The following is a 14,681-nucleotide window of genomic DNA, read 5'->3' as shown; positions in this document are numbered from 1 at the left end:
GATACAGCCTCTATGGAGAACAGTATGGAGGTTCCTTAAAAAGCTAAAAATAGAACTACATACGACACAGCAATCCCACTACTGGGCATATACCCTGAGAAAACCATAATTCAAAAAGAGTCATGTACCAAAATGTTCACTGCAGCTCTATTTACAATAGCCAGGACATGGAAGCAACCTAAGTGTCCATCAACAGATGAATGGATAAAGATGTGGCTCATATGTACAATGGAATATTACTCAGCCATAAAAAGAAATGAAATTGAGTTATTTGTAGCAAGGTGGATGGACCTAGAGTCTGTCATACAGAGTGAAGTAAGTCAGAAAGAGAAAAACAAATACCGTATGCTAACACATATACATGGAATCTAAAAAAACTAACAAAAAAAAAGGTCATGAAGAACCTAGGGGCAAGATGGGAATAAAGACAGAGACCTACTAGAGAATGGAGTTGAGGATATGGGGAGGGGGAAGGGTAAGCTGCGACAAAGTGAGAGAGTGGCATGGACATATATACACTACCAAACGTAAAATAGATAGCTAGTGGGAAGCAGCTACATAGCACAGGGAGATCAACTCAGTGCTTTGTGACCACCTAGAGGGGTGGGATAGGGAGGGTGGGAGGGAGATGCAAGAGGGAGGAGATATGGGAACATATGTATATGTATAACTGATTCACTTTCTTATAAATCAGAAACTAACACACAATTGTAAAGCAATTATACTCCAATAAAGATGTTAAAAAATATATATCGCATATTCAAAGTCAAGAAGCATTTTAATCAACATTGAAAATCTTCAGAAATTGGACAAAAGTAGAGCAGTGACAGCCTAAGAAGCCATGGAATGGTTTCCCGACAGGATTACATCAAGATCGTTAGTTTTGCCAGCATCACGTCTCTGCAAGATGATGATGGGGCCGTGAAGAAGGGTGCTAAGTTAACTCATGTCAAAAGTGATGGTCGGGGGAGATGCCCAAATCACTGAAAGGAGCGTTACAAAGACTAGAACCTGCTCTCCATCCCGAGAAGTCATCTCAATCAAGCTGCCGAAGGGTGAGACTCAATTGTACCATCCCCAGACAGCAGGTCCATTTCAATCCAACATTCTGCCAGAGCAAGTGACTTTCCAACTCTATTAATAGGGCAGTGATAAAATTTGGTATTGGCTATGAATGTTTCACGTTTACGGAACTCCTACATCATAATAGGTACCATTCTAGTTAGACGCGGAGATGAGAGACAATCTTTCTATAAAGAAAAGCCTTCTCTTGGGAGTCACCGTTGGACAACGAAACTCTACTGTCTGATAGTTTCTCACTTATTTGTAATAAGGACCCTAAGGAACAAGAGTAGAAATTATTGAAGAAAGATTAAATTGGGTTCACCCTACTTTTACCATTCAGGATTTTAAAGCCATTGGAAAGTAGTAAACTGTGTGAGATGAATGAGGCAACTTCTTTTGAACAGGAAGATGTGGCTTTTCACAAACTGGTCCTCCCCCTTGACTCCCGGCCACACCGTGATGAATAACAGAGTATTCGCTTTGGTCTACAGTACTTAAGTTTTCCACCAAGCAGCATACTTTGTGAGCACTCTCTTCCTCTCAGAAAAGTCCACATGTAGGGCTCTCACCATCAATGAGGCAGGATGGCTGCAACGTGCTTCTGGGCTAAGTGAGTGGGATTTCCAATTTCCTAATTTTACTTTGTTTTCCAGGCTGCATTGTGCTCAGGCTCTTCTGTATTGTGCTCTGAGAAACCTGCAGTGATGTGTTCTCTGTCTTGGAGTGTCTCAAAACCACCAGGCAAATTCTGGAACCACTAGCTTAGTGTACCTGCAGGCGGGGTCGGTGCTTCTCAGACCTGAATGGATGGGCGTATGGGTCATCTGGGGAATCTTGTTAAAATGACTCAGCAGGTCTGGGGTGTGGCCTGATACTCTGCATTTCTAACAGGCCTCCAGGTGGTGCTGTTGCTCCTGGTTCTTGAGTAGCCAGTCCCTCTGTGGGCACCTGTTGAGATCATGCAGTACTATGGCATGGTAGGAGGAATGGAGGGGGAGATGAGACCAGATACGTGCTGGACTCATTCCTCAACCTGCCTCAACTTTGGAGTCCTCATTTATAAAGTGGAATAATGAGAAAGCTTAGCTCCCAGAGCTGCTGTGAAAATAGAATGCTCTCAATATTAAGAAGTATAGTGTTATCACCATACAAGATTCCCATAGAGTTTACTCCTTCTCTCCTAAAATGATAGAATTGGTTAATGGGAAGTTTACTGCTACTGAGAAGTGGCATACGTGTGATAACGTGATGCTCTTATCTGTATCATCTTGCAATGTTTCTTTGGAATATTAAAAAAAGAAATGCCAGAGATCATCCTGGTCTCACTTGCTTCTTGGTGCTAAGTTGTACTCAGTTTGAAGCTCCCTTCCCTCTGGCTTCTCAACCCCTGAGCTGAAAAGCTGCTTAAGACCCCTTCGTGGATAGAGTTTAGGGAAATAGAGCTAATTCTTGGCAGAACTGCTTTTCAATGCAACACAACAGCTCTATCACTGGGAAGCAGAAACATTACGGAATGCTACAAAATCCATCTGATTTGCAAAAAGATAAAGTGCAATCCAGCCCAAGTGGTGATTAATATGTTAGGAGGGAAGACAGGAGATGGAACAATAAGTAATTTTCATGTTTGAAGTTAAATGTTTCAATCCTCGTGACCTATTTAATTCTTGACTTTGGGAAGAATTCTACAGTGATTTAGCTCATTAAACCCAGGAAGAAAAGCCTAGCTTAGCAGCTAACTAGGGATAAGAAATGGGTGAAAAGCATGTATGTTTAAGTTTTCTCAAACAATGAAATAGAAAACATTAATCTATATGGCCCTTAGCGTTCTTCAGAAAGTATCTCTGGATTAATTCTGATAGACTCCTTGTAAGTCATCATGTTTTCTGGAAACACCCATGAGCATAAATAGAATTTAAGTTCAGTAAAGTGATTACCCAACTCTGGATCTTTTCTCTAAGCAGAGAGACCTAAAACTCCACTGAATAGGGAAAATGTCCTCTTCTTAGTTAAATCTTGGAAGATGCCAAAGGTGTCAGTGTCCAGAGAGAAGTAGGAATATTGATTCACTGGGAAGAGCTGTGCAGAGCAGTCCACCCCTGTGCTTCAGAATTTAGTTTTCCTATAATCAGAGAAAGGTGAAGAAAGAACCGTTAGCACATGGTGGGGATAAGGGGAGGCCAGTTGTGTTGCAACAAGCTTTTTTTTTTTTTTTTTTTTTTTTTGCGGTACGCGGGCCTCTCACTGTCGTGGCCTCTCGCGTTGCGGAGCACAGGCTCCGGACGCGCGGGCCCAGCTGCTCCGCGGCATGTGGGATCTTCCCGGACCGGGGCACGAACCCGTGTCCCCTGAATCGGCAGGCAGACTCTCAACCACTGCGCCACCAGGGAAGCCCACAACAAGCTTTCTTAAGGGTTTACTCTACTCTACCCTACCCTCTTGTCTTTGTTTATTATTATTACCACTACTATTATTTTAGTCCCAGATGGAAAAGAAATTTTCCTAAGAATTACCAAGTAGCTCAACTTTGCCCTTTCTCAAAATTTAGCATAGCTGCATGCCTAAACACTGTCAGATTTATTATCTACTTACTACAAGAACAAAACTTACCAACAGATATTTGGGAATTTCATTAAAAAAAAAAACTTTACTAAATGGAATATAGAAACATTTGACACAAGATTTGGAGTTGAAAATTTTCCATTTATAATGCCAAATTCTTTATGCCTTATCTTGACAAGTATCCAGTTTGGGTTGATATTCTTTCAGGAAATGTCTTCTTAATCTTCTCTCCTTATTAGGATATTATTTTTAAAAGAGAACTTTAAAAAATCTTGAAAGTTATTTGATGCTGGAATAATACCAATTTCTTTAACAATAACAAAGCTAATATAATAAAAGCCATCAGGTTTGGGATATTTTAGGAAAATGTTTAATTCAACTGTTTCTTTGGAATGTAGTAGTCATAGTTTGGAATTTAAGTTACAGTTCAGTTCTGTGTGGTTTTTTATGCAACTCAGTGTCTGAGAATACAAATGTCATTTAAAGTTAAGGCTTCGCTGTTCATTTTGAATCAACAATTTACAAGTGTCATATTGTCATAGAAAATAAAAATTTCTGTAAAAAAAATTTGCACAAAATTTTATGATGGTACAAAACATGAAGCAATAATATACCAGTAAAATGAAAACATTTTACTACAGAAAGTTTTATAGATCTCAATAAAGAAAAAAATATGTTATTTTACACCTTTTAAAATTACGAAACAATCTAAAACAATATAAACTGAACATTTTGTAACACTGCCTTTACAAATTAATAACTTTATAAACATATAATTTTTAAATATATTTATCAGTGCAAGATACTTTCAAATTTAAAGTTGCAGTATCATTTTTCCTTGGCTGAAGACAACTGTAAGTCTGTTGCCTTAAAGGTAAATCAAGTCTTAATGCTTTCATCCCGGTACGATTATAACGGCTGAATGGATGCCTCTGGGGATAAGAATCTATTCTTCTTTCATAGTGATCAATACTTTCCTGGAAACAAAAGGCATTCTCAATTCAATTAGACCAGGATGAATGGACTTTCCCCTCCATGATGCAATGTGACTCCCACAAATATATTCGAGTGAGGCCTACAGCAGTGCCGGAAGGGAGGAAGTTCTTACCTACAACACGGCATGGCACAAATACACGGAAAACAACCAAAGCTTCTTTGGGTTAATTCAATGCTGCCTGATAAGATATTTACTTCTCTGTGCCACTGGAGGCTTAGGTCTTAACAGCCCCAAGGCAGGCTTTTTGTTTGTGAGGCACTGGAAGTTTCTAGAAGCATTCATTCAAGTCTCTGTTATTTCAGGGTTGCTGCAGACTGAATTTTTAAAAACATTTGTTTTGACTTTACTCATTTTCTTCCCCTCTGTCATCTTAAAATACTTCATCCCCAGGCACCATGATTTATTGTCGCTTTCTTAAATTAACTGTTCTTTCTTCCACTTCCCTTATCTGACTCAATACCAAAACAAGAAGGCTCTCACGGGTCATTTTTGTGTATTTGGATGTAAAAATCTCCTGTTTTTGGATATGGGGAGAACTCTATTCCTTTGGGTCTCACTTGAAAGCCAATTAGTATTATTTCTTCTCTCAACTTATCACTATTTTTATTAAATGCAAACATTTCTATTGAAGATCATTTCGATTGGAATAGACAGACAAATGGCTTAGGAAAAGAGATACTGTCACTTTAACCAGTTAACAAGGAAACCAAAGTTAGACTTTGGAGGGCGAAGTTAGGAATTTCCCTTATTTATTTACTTTCCAACATAAAGTCTAGTAAAAGTGTTCGCCATTACCAGCAGGTTAAAGCTGAAAGTTTCTTTTCTGGATAATGGCAAATGCTTAAATCCTAAGAGAGGAAAATGACAGAGAGATAGGAGAGAAAGAGTTTACATTTGAAAATACATTCCATATGAAAGAACAGTAAGAGAGAATATTGCAGCTTTATACAAAAGGGTCAAGAGACATGAAATTGAACTACAGAAAAAGCAGAACAATTAAGCCACGTTGCCAAATCTTCGGAGCCCTTGCCTACCCGGAGGCTGACATCTCACACTAAAATATACTTTCTTCTTAGTCAGTGGGCCACCAGGGTTTGATTCAAGAGGAGGGCTTTCACCAGCGAGAAACAGGGCGGGTTAATTTAACACAATGAGAACCAGTACAAACAAAAAGGCACTTGAGAGGACGTAGACCAGCCAGTGCCAAGGATTCTTCGTTGTGGTTGTCGGCATCACACCCAGTTGCCAGCAGTGTCTGGTGATCGCACAGTTTTCTGTATGGAGTTCACAGCACAAGGTTGAGTACAACACTGGAAAACATCGAGGAAATCTGACGGTATTGCTTCGTAAACAGAGCTGACACGCTAGACTGGTACTGAGGCTACGGTACTTTAACAGAAAGCATCCTACTCCTTCTTTGCCTATGCACAACGCAGGCGATGATACACAAGGCCAGCTTCAGGAGTCCACTGAAATGTGGTTACGCGAATATATTCTGGGCACTGGGCTGCAGGTAGCATGTCCGTCGAAAGGGCCCCACTGAATACACTTGGTACCAGCATCTTGGATTTTGCAGTTTCCGAAGAGGATCGAGCAGAGGGAGAGAGAGAAGGGAAAGGGGAGTCCAAATGAATTATTAAGTCAATCATACTTGGTCTCAACACCAGCATTTGATTATTCAAAAGAAACCAACAGAAGGAAGCTGACTGTACAGCATTTCGATTGTTAACACAGCTAAGTCGTTCATGTCTTTCGGCCGAACTCATCGAAGCTCCTGAGAAAACCTGGCTTGGCATCATTAACGCACTTCCCAGCCTGAACAGTGAAAGATCAGCCGGTCCCCAGCTCAAGCTCTGTCCTCCGCTCCACTCTCCTGCTCACCTGGTCACCTCTGTCTGCCTTCATGCCTCCGAGTAAGTACTCTGTGGATTCAGTTTGTCTTTTTTCAACTTCACGCCATCCACAAGTTCGAAGTTATAGTTCTCCAGGGCAGATAAGTTTCTTTCCGACATCCCGTTGTGCCAGCAGGCACAGTACAGCACGACCCCGCAGACGGCACCCAGGAGGACGCCCAGGGCGCTCATGGCGATGATGGTGATGAGGATAGGGTCCAGGGTCTTCAGCACGTTGCCCGGCTTCCTGGAGATGTTCTCATCACCGTCTCCCGTGCCTTGGTATCCTGGGGTGCTCCCTGGGGAGAAAAACGAAATTGGCTCCATGAGCCGCCAACGTACCAGATGACAGCAGAGAAATGGAGAAGAAGGAAAGAGAAAGGAGTGAAGCACACATCCGGACTGGGCTGTCCTCCCCAGGAGCCTGCGGGGGATTTCTGCAGCGGGGGTTTGGCTCCCCCATCGCCAAGAAACACCAACGTTTAGGTTTGACTCATTGCTGGGAATTGAAGGTGGGAGGGAAGGGTACTGGGTGTTGGTGCTGTGATTCTGACAGGAAGCTTAGCGCATGGAAACCACTGACTCTGGGTAAACGATGAGGGTTCGGTTCTAATCTAATTCCGATGTCATGCAGCCCACCATCTGTGAGATTGTAATCTGTATTTATCGTCCTTGGCCAGATAAGAGGTCTGTAAACTTTGCAAAATGCTTCGTCACACATTTGTCTAGAGGGGGATTTAACCATTCCTGGCACGTTTGCCTGATCCCAAAACCCGGCACGAGGAACCCGCCCAAGCTGTCCTTCTGTGTGGTAGTGCTACCACATATCAAATCTTCAAGTTTCCTCCTTGAGTCAATGGTGGTTTCACTCAGGAAGGAGAGGGCTTTCAGAAAGACGGAGGGCATGCCTGCTGCTGACATTTCAAGTGGCTTATGGCTCCAGTCTAGAAGCTGGGTCAGTGCTGTGCTGAACAGAACACATTTAATAATCAGCATCTTTGCTGCCCTGGTGGTTTCGCTGCAGATGGTCACACAGCTCTGCACTCAGGCACTGGGGAAATGTTTTCTTTAGAGTGGAACATGAGAAATTACTAACATGGGAGCTTTGAGTCTCATTACCTGGGACTAGAAATGAGACTAAAATGTAATGTGCAACAGGCCTGGTGTTTACTTAATGGTGTTCTGATCAACAAGGATTCCAATCAAAGAAAACTAAAAATATGAGACGCAAGTCCCTAGATAGGGGGAAACAAGCCATGGGGACATATTAATATTCTCTCCCTTGATGCAACATTGTTTTGAAACAACCTCTAATAAAGTTTACAACCCAGCGTGGACTACATAACTAAGCTAAACGAGTCACGTGTTAATATGACCAACCGCAGACATGGGGCCATCTTTATTTGTCTCCATCAAGTCCAAGTCTGGCTATAGTAGGTCCACATTTCTAATGGCAACAGGTGCTGCTGTTGATGGGTAGGGCACAGAACTGCCGGCAGCAGCTGTGAGTGACGCTGGGGCAAGTGTCCAACACCACCACTGCTGGCAGGAGGCGCAGAGACTTCTGGGAATAAAATAATATCAGGCAAGGCCTAACTCCGACCACATGTCTTGCGTTGGATCACAAAGCAATGTGCAACGAAAACACGCATTTTCGAGTTAATCAGTCTGAAGTCCGAGGCTACCATGTAATTTGCTGTGTTACTTAAGGCCAAGCCACTGCTCTGAGCTTCAATCTCCTCATCTGTAAAATGGGGATAAATACACTCAGAGAGCGGCTGTGAGGATTAAATAAGATAACTTATGTAAAGCGATTGGAACATACTAGCTACTCAATAAACCCCCATCAGCATCGTCAGCATCATTGTCATCAATACTGTGATCATTATCGCAAAACGAGGGTTTCAGTAGAGGAGGCTGGGAACAGATGGCCCAAACAAAACAGATTATCACAGAAATTGGGCTCCCGGTCTCTAAAGATTATAGCTGGATATAAACCAGGAACAAGAATTTGGGCTGGTTTCAAATTATTATATGAAAATTATTGCAGGTCTTTGGGTAAGAAACAATCTTCACTAGCTTCCTGTGCCCATAGTTACAAAATGAGAGTGTTTCACATCATTGCCCTCTGGGTCCCCTCTTGCAGCTCAGGCAGGGAATGGCCAGGGTAGCACACGTCCCCAGGGCTCACCCCCCTACACAGGCTGCGCCTCTTACGGCGTGAGGCTCCCAAGTCTGCAGAGCAGGTAGGAGAGGGCACTCTGACGACAGCCCAGGCACAGCACCACGGACGCGGGTGTTTATTTCATGTGAGCTGCTTTGATACACCAGTGCACCAAAGTTCCAGAAAGCTTCTTCATAAATATACTGAAAGCCACAGTAAAATATTTTAAAAATCGGTCAGCAAGACAAATTTACCTGTTTCGTCGATTTTACTTTCTGGGTTCTTTTTATCCAGGTCTGCTGGTTCTGACAAGTCAAACAAAATTGAAAGAGATATTTGAACTGCCAACCAAATACAGTACACATAAACCTTTACACACACACGCGCACGCGCGCGCATACACACACACACACACACACACACCCCACTAATGGCTCTGCTGGGTTTTCTTTGGAGTTTTTAGTACAATCTGACCCCACCAAGTAACTGGAGAGCTATAGAGAGGCAGTGTTAAATGACTAGGGAATTGGTGTCAGATCTAAATCCAGGAAGCACTGCTGGAGCAGAGTGTGTTGTCTTAGGAGAAGAGCAGGGAGGAGGGAAATGGTTTTGGCATTTGGAGTGTGGGGAAATCTGGTGAAAATAGAAAACAGAAGTGGAGTTGCACATATGGCTACCATCCTGTGCTTTTGTAGATAACTGCTTCCTAAGTGTTAGTCAGTTTCTCATATGGTATGTCAGCTCATTAAGGCCAGAGATTGTGTCCTGTGTCTTACCAAAAAAAAAGAAAGCATCTGGAGGGAGTGGAGTTCTGGTATCCCTTATGGTTCTGAGTAGAACACAGGGACCTGGTTCACTTCTATGTCCCCAGCATTTAGAACAGTGTTCAGAACATACGCGATGACTCAATAAATATTTATTAATGCATGAATAATTAACAAAGAGCTGATAATCTCCCAGCATCCATGGCTAAACAGTCAAGGAAATATATTTGTCGAATAATTGTAGAATTATCTTAGACGCCTTTTCATTGTGACAGCAACACCAAGTTTTAATGGTGCTGTAGCTGTGACTTTAGCTGTGAGTATAATGCCCAGCGGTGAGCACAGCTAAGCAGATGAGTCACATGAACACAGAAAGGCTCACGGACTCGTCTTAGCTTCGATACATTCACTGTAGCCCTGGGATGCTGCTTTGCACATAGAAGGTCGTCAGTGAAAACCTGTTGAACCAGATTGAATGTATTTCTTGGTTTCAGCTGGTAGAGCTTGCTCTCCCATTCCAAAAACATCACCATCAACCTTCTCATCTTGGAACAGGAAAGCAAGCAGTACGTGCCCTGGGTAACTGCATGAAACATACATTTTAACATCTGTGTAGATCTGGATGTGGGGAATTTGTAAAGTAGCTGCAACTTAAATATTAAGCCTTATCTTCTGTGAAGATTTGTAAAGTACTGTGGCAGGAAGCAGTCTTTGGGTAAGACTGTCCTCTTTTTCCCCCAATTTCTTCAATCAACCCTATCAAATTATTGCCACTTTAGGGATTACGTATATCCAATACATTGTATAATAAAAGCTTTGTAAATTGCCGAAATGACCAAAAACCCATTATAGCCAACAGGCCTCCTTTGTCTTAAATTTGCCCAATAGGATTATTCCATTTTGTTATAATTAACATCCTATTATATAATGATATATAACAAAAGTTTAAGTGTAGCAAATGGAGCTTAAGACTAATTACTGTGCTATTACATTGCCATTAGTGGTGTTATTTATAATTATATATCAAGAACTGGGAGAATGAATTGGTTTCCTACGTCAGACTCTTACTCATATACACCAGACCGATGAAATCCATAAACTCTGAAATACTAGGCAAAGTCTCTAAATTTCTTTTATTCTTTTGAGTCAACTCAACTGTTTTTAGAGTCAGAAACATCTACTTATTTGTAATAAAGCGAAGAATGATGGTGTCTATGATTCATTCACATTGTAATCTTCATTAAATCCACTGTGATAAAAAATTTCAAAGGCCTGCTGCTTGTGGACACACTCAGATATTTGGAATTATCCAGCTGTCTGAGTTTTCCGCTTCTCATCACAATGTTTAGGCATGGCGTACACAGCCTGGAAACTGTGAGTTTCTTCTTTGCTATGATCTTTGGATTGCATATTATTTGTGTAGTTTTGTGGGTACCAACCAGACATTCTAAGTGAACCAGGTTAGATAATGGGGCAGCTAAAGGTAGACTGACCTGGCCTTATGCCCTGTTGCACCAGACCATGCGTTCTATAGGATGTGCTTATAGCCCACATTAAAATTCGAGGTCCAAATGAGCACGACAAAGACCATTCAGTGGAAAGACACGTGCCCTGAGCAAGCACTGCTTTGGTTTCTACAGCAACCCATACTTACTTGTGCAGTCCTCTTGAGGGATGTGGTTATTGATACTAATGTCATCCACTGCAATCCCGCCAAGGTTGCCTTTTCCGATTTCACCCTCAAAAATCACCTAAGAAAATGAGATCGTTTTCACAGTATTTAAATGTCGGGTCCCAGATAACAGTGCTTACAAATGCTTGTTCAGCTCAAGTCACAGAACGTAAATGAAATTCGTGAGGTTTCGAATGATCACACGATTTGCTCTTCAATCCATATTAACTGCTTGGGGATGGCATAAAACTTCTCCTCACTGTATCTTTGTATGATACAGAATTTAAAACTGGAAAAAAGCAGCAAATTAAAGGAATGTTCATTGTGACAGCCCCAAATAATTATTGAGTAGCATTTTCCCTTCTTTCTCAGCAGTCGGTCCTATGGCTGTAATCTAGGAGACTGTGAAATATGCTACTGAGATTATCATCATTGTAGCAGTATCTCAGGTTCACGAAACACCTGAAATAAAATTTGGAATTTTTTCTGCATCTCATTTGCATAACTTTCAAATATTACCCCAGAGACCCCAAAACAGCTATCCGCCCCATCCTAGAGAAGGGCCCACCTGGTAAAGTTTCAGAGATTTGTGCAGCAGGACACGCCCCTCTTTCCAGTGGTCCCCTTGGTGTCCGATGGCCATCCAGACCAACTGGTCATATTCCTCTGGCTTCTGGTAGCGCAGTTTGACCCTCAGCGTGCCCACGTGTGAACCAGACATGTGATACCAGAAGGTCATGCAGTGGGCAGAGTTCTGGGAATAAACCACAGGGCTCACCAGGCGAGCCACTTTGCCTTTCTGGTTTTCATCAGCTTGGGAGTAGATGAAGTTGCCATCTCCTGCTGTGACAAAAAGCTGTGTTAAACAGAGTGGCCAAATGGATGAACCTTTGTCTCTTTTCTGTCAAGTTCTGCTACTCAAACCTTCTCTCCTGGGCTGAGCACCAGAACCCAATTGTGCAGGGGAAGGGAAAGTGGGCAATAGATGGAAACCTCATTGACACTGGAGGCTCTGCTCTCAGCTTCTGTGAAAGCACGTTTGTGACAGAGGCTGTAAACAGCACTCGTCTGATACCACGTATCTGGAACGCACTGTCACACGGACACGGGCTATGACTTGTGTTGGTCTCTGCACCATTGCAAGCAGTTCGGATGTACAGGAAGACCTATTTTCATGCAACTTCAAGATTGCTTCAGCAGCACGCACGTGAACACAGACACTAAATGGAAACATTTAGATGTGTTCTTATCTATTTACCATTGGAACAGGTAGACTTCTGGTTGATGGTGCTTCGGTCACTGTAACTGCTTGATAATGAAGCTGCAGTTTGTCCAAATAATCTGGCAATCTTTTTTTTTCCGCCAAACTTCGATGCTTTTCCCCTAGTTCGTTTTAATGGCTTATAAATTCCTTAAATACACCTGAGAGCCTGAAACTCAGCTGTGAGCCCCGCTTCTGTTTGATGTGGGCTTCTGGTTCCAGGAGAGGTGAGGCTGCATTTCTGAGGCTTATTAGAACCTGCCATTTTGGCAACGGAGGTGCTTGCCGAGCTTGGAGGACTAACTCCTGGCTCTGCTGTTAATGACCCCCTCCTTCTGCCACCACCTGGTCTAAACACACAACTCGCGTTTCACTGTTTGCTCTGCAAATAGCAATGCTACTATAACGCTGCACCTGCTGAAAATACGCATCTGATGCTGAGCCTCAGTGGGCAGCGGGATGTTCGGTGTGCTGCCCCCGAGGCTGGTGTGCTTGGGAGATACTCTTTCCCTGCGTGTACGTGGGCGCATCCTGAGTCAGCAGCGTCCAGGTGAAGTGGATGTGTCCTCAGGCGCTTTCCTCCCTCACCTGGCTGCTTGTCTGAGATGGCTCTCAAGCACGCTTAATACAACCGGTGGGCGGGGAAAATGAAAGGAGGGCGGGAATAAAAACCACGGCCCCGGCAGTCACGTGGGATGCTCTGGACCGCGCAGACTCAAGTCACCCCTGGGGTCTGTTTCCTCCCGCTGATTTACCAAATGATGCTCGCCTGTCTGTGAGCTCACCTGTCTACGGTGCCCCTTCACTCAGCCCACCAAGACGGGCTGGTAAGACACGCCCCCATCTTGCTGCTGCCCCCCGTCCCCGATCTTATGGAGAAGAATGACGTTGAGGGTGCTTAGCTTAGATGGTCCCCGAGTCAGGCCGCTTCTCTGCCCCCTCCTGTGCTGTCTTCTGCCACTGTTGCTCCCCCGGCCATTGGACACCCTCATCCCACTGCGCTGGAGCCGTTTCCCACCCAGAACCAGACTGTGAGCACCTCCAGGGTTGGGTTCCCTCCCTTACACCTGAATCTCCAGCGCCCCTCACTGCATCTGCCACGTATGTGGGCGGCTCGATAGCATATGTGCAATGAAGCAGAGGAAGATGCAGGTTTCGGAAATCCTCTGAAAGGAGGAACGTAGCTGCATTGTTAGAGGTCAAATGCAGAAAAGCACGTGGGATTCCTTTGATAAATCCAAAATTGGGCCGCAGGCTATTGTACCTAGATAGTGTTCATTTTCCGAAATCTCCACGTTAGATTTGCAAAGTGCCGCACGTGATCTGTGGCAGGCTGTGTGCGTGTGTCCTGTGGGGGGGGGGCTCTTTTCATTCAGACTTTTTCATGTTAACAAGTTCCTGCCTTTCAGATGTCGGGCTCACCCATCTCTCTTGACAAATGATTGTGTGTCTAGTGCTGCAGGGGTTCCTCCTGGTTTGGGCAGACCTGGCACCACTGCCAAGTAAATCGGGGCGTCTGGGAGGACAAAAGAGACCAATCCTTCTGAAGGAATCGCACTTCTCAGCCGCTAATCTAAGACAAGCCTGCCTTTTCTGACACTCCAACACATAAAGTGCTGATGTTTCTCCTTTCAGGGATTTTATCACAGCTCTGGGTCGGGAACTCTCTCTCCGTTTTCTCAATTAGCACTGTACTTCTGCAAGCCTTTTAGCTTTTCTCTCTGGCTAACATAGCTTTTAACCTCCTTTGAATGTCAGATCCTACTGAGCCATTTTGCTTCACTTTGCATCAATTTTTCCACCATTACTGCCTTCATTTCAGCTAATTGCATTTGGTTAATTTGATGCCATTTCTATGTACAGTGCCATTTACAGTCAAAGTATTTTAAGTTTTCTAAAACTGCTTGTCTTAAGATTCAATTGAAAGTGTCTCAGAATTGAAGGAGTCCAATTTTATCCAATTTCCTTGTCATTCTTATTAGGAAAGGAAGTAGCTGTGATGGAAAGAGGCCTATTCAACCTACTTAATGGTTGTATTCACAGGGGAAAAAGTGAACAACAAAGTGGGAAAGGCATGAAGTACCCTGTGCCTGTCCATCGGCCCACTGGCCCACTCACCCCAAGCACAGGCATGGGGAAACTCGGCTTAATGAGATTTCTCAGCAACAGCAAATGCCCCTCTGGGGTCTCTTTTGCGAAACATGACTTGAGGAAGCAGTCCTGTCGGTATCACTGATTAGGGCAGAAGTTTGTGGGTTGGGTGTGTGTGTGTGTGTGTGTGTGTGTGTGTGTGTGTGTGTGTGTGTG

General features: G+C 43.5%; 1 protein-coding gene across 7 annotated transcripts in view; it reads right to left on the bottom strand.

Moving 5' to 3' along the window:
- Window positions 1–2,911: 2,911 nt before the first annotated feature.
- NRP1 (neuropilin 1) overlaps window positions 2,912–14,681 on the bottom strand; it is a 140,278-nt gene continuing 128,508 nt past the window's right edge. For 2 of the 7 annotated variants that reach the window (XM_027121766.1, XM_027121764.1), the window contains exons 15-18: window positions 11,682–11,953; window positions 11,096–11,192; window positions 8,932–8,982; window positions 3,974–6,812 (exon numbers count right to left, since the gene is read on the bottom strand). In XM_027121766.1, coding sequence (XP_026977567.1) covers window positions 6,523–6,812; window positions 8,932–8,982; window positions 11,096–11,192; window positions 11,682–11,953 — 710 coding nt within the window. In that variant the 3' untranslated portion in view covers window positions 3,974–6,522. Of the gene's footprint in view, window positions 3,185–3,973; window positions 6,813–8,931; window positions 8,983–11,095; window positions 11,193–11,681; window positions 11,957–14,681 lie in introns of those variants that run through there. The other 5 variants (XM_027121761.1, XM_027121760.1, XM_027121763.1 and 2 more) reach the window with 4 other exon arrangements.

This window comes from Aethalodelphis obliquidens, unplaced genomic scaffold (assembly GCF_003676395.1).
Source record: "Aethalodelphis obliquidens isolate GAN/ISIS:26980383/991018 unplaced genomic scaffold, ASM367639v1 scaffold23, whole genome shotgun sequence".
NCBI lineage: Eukaryota > Metazoa > Chordata > Mammalia > Artiodactyla > Delphinidae > Aethalodelphis > Aethalodelphis obliquidens.
The sequence above is the reverse complement of the archived record's forward strand: the minus strand, read 5'-3'. Positions and strand labels throughout refer to the sequence as shown.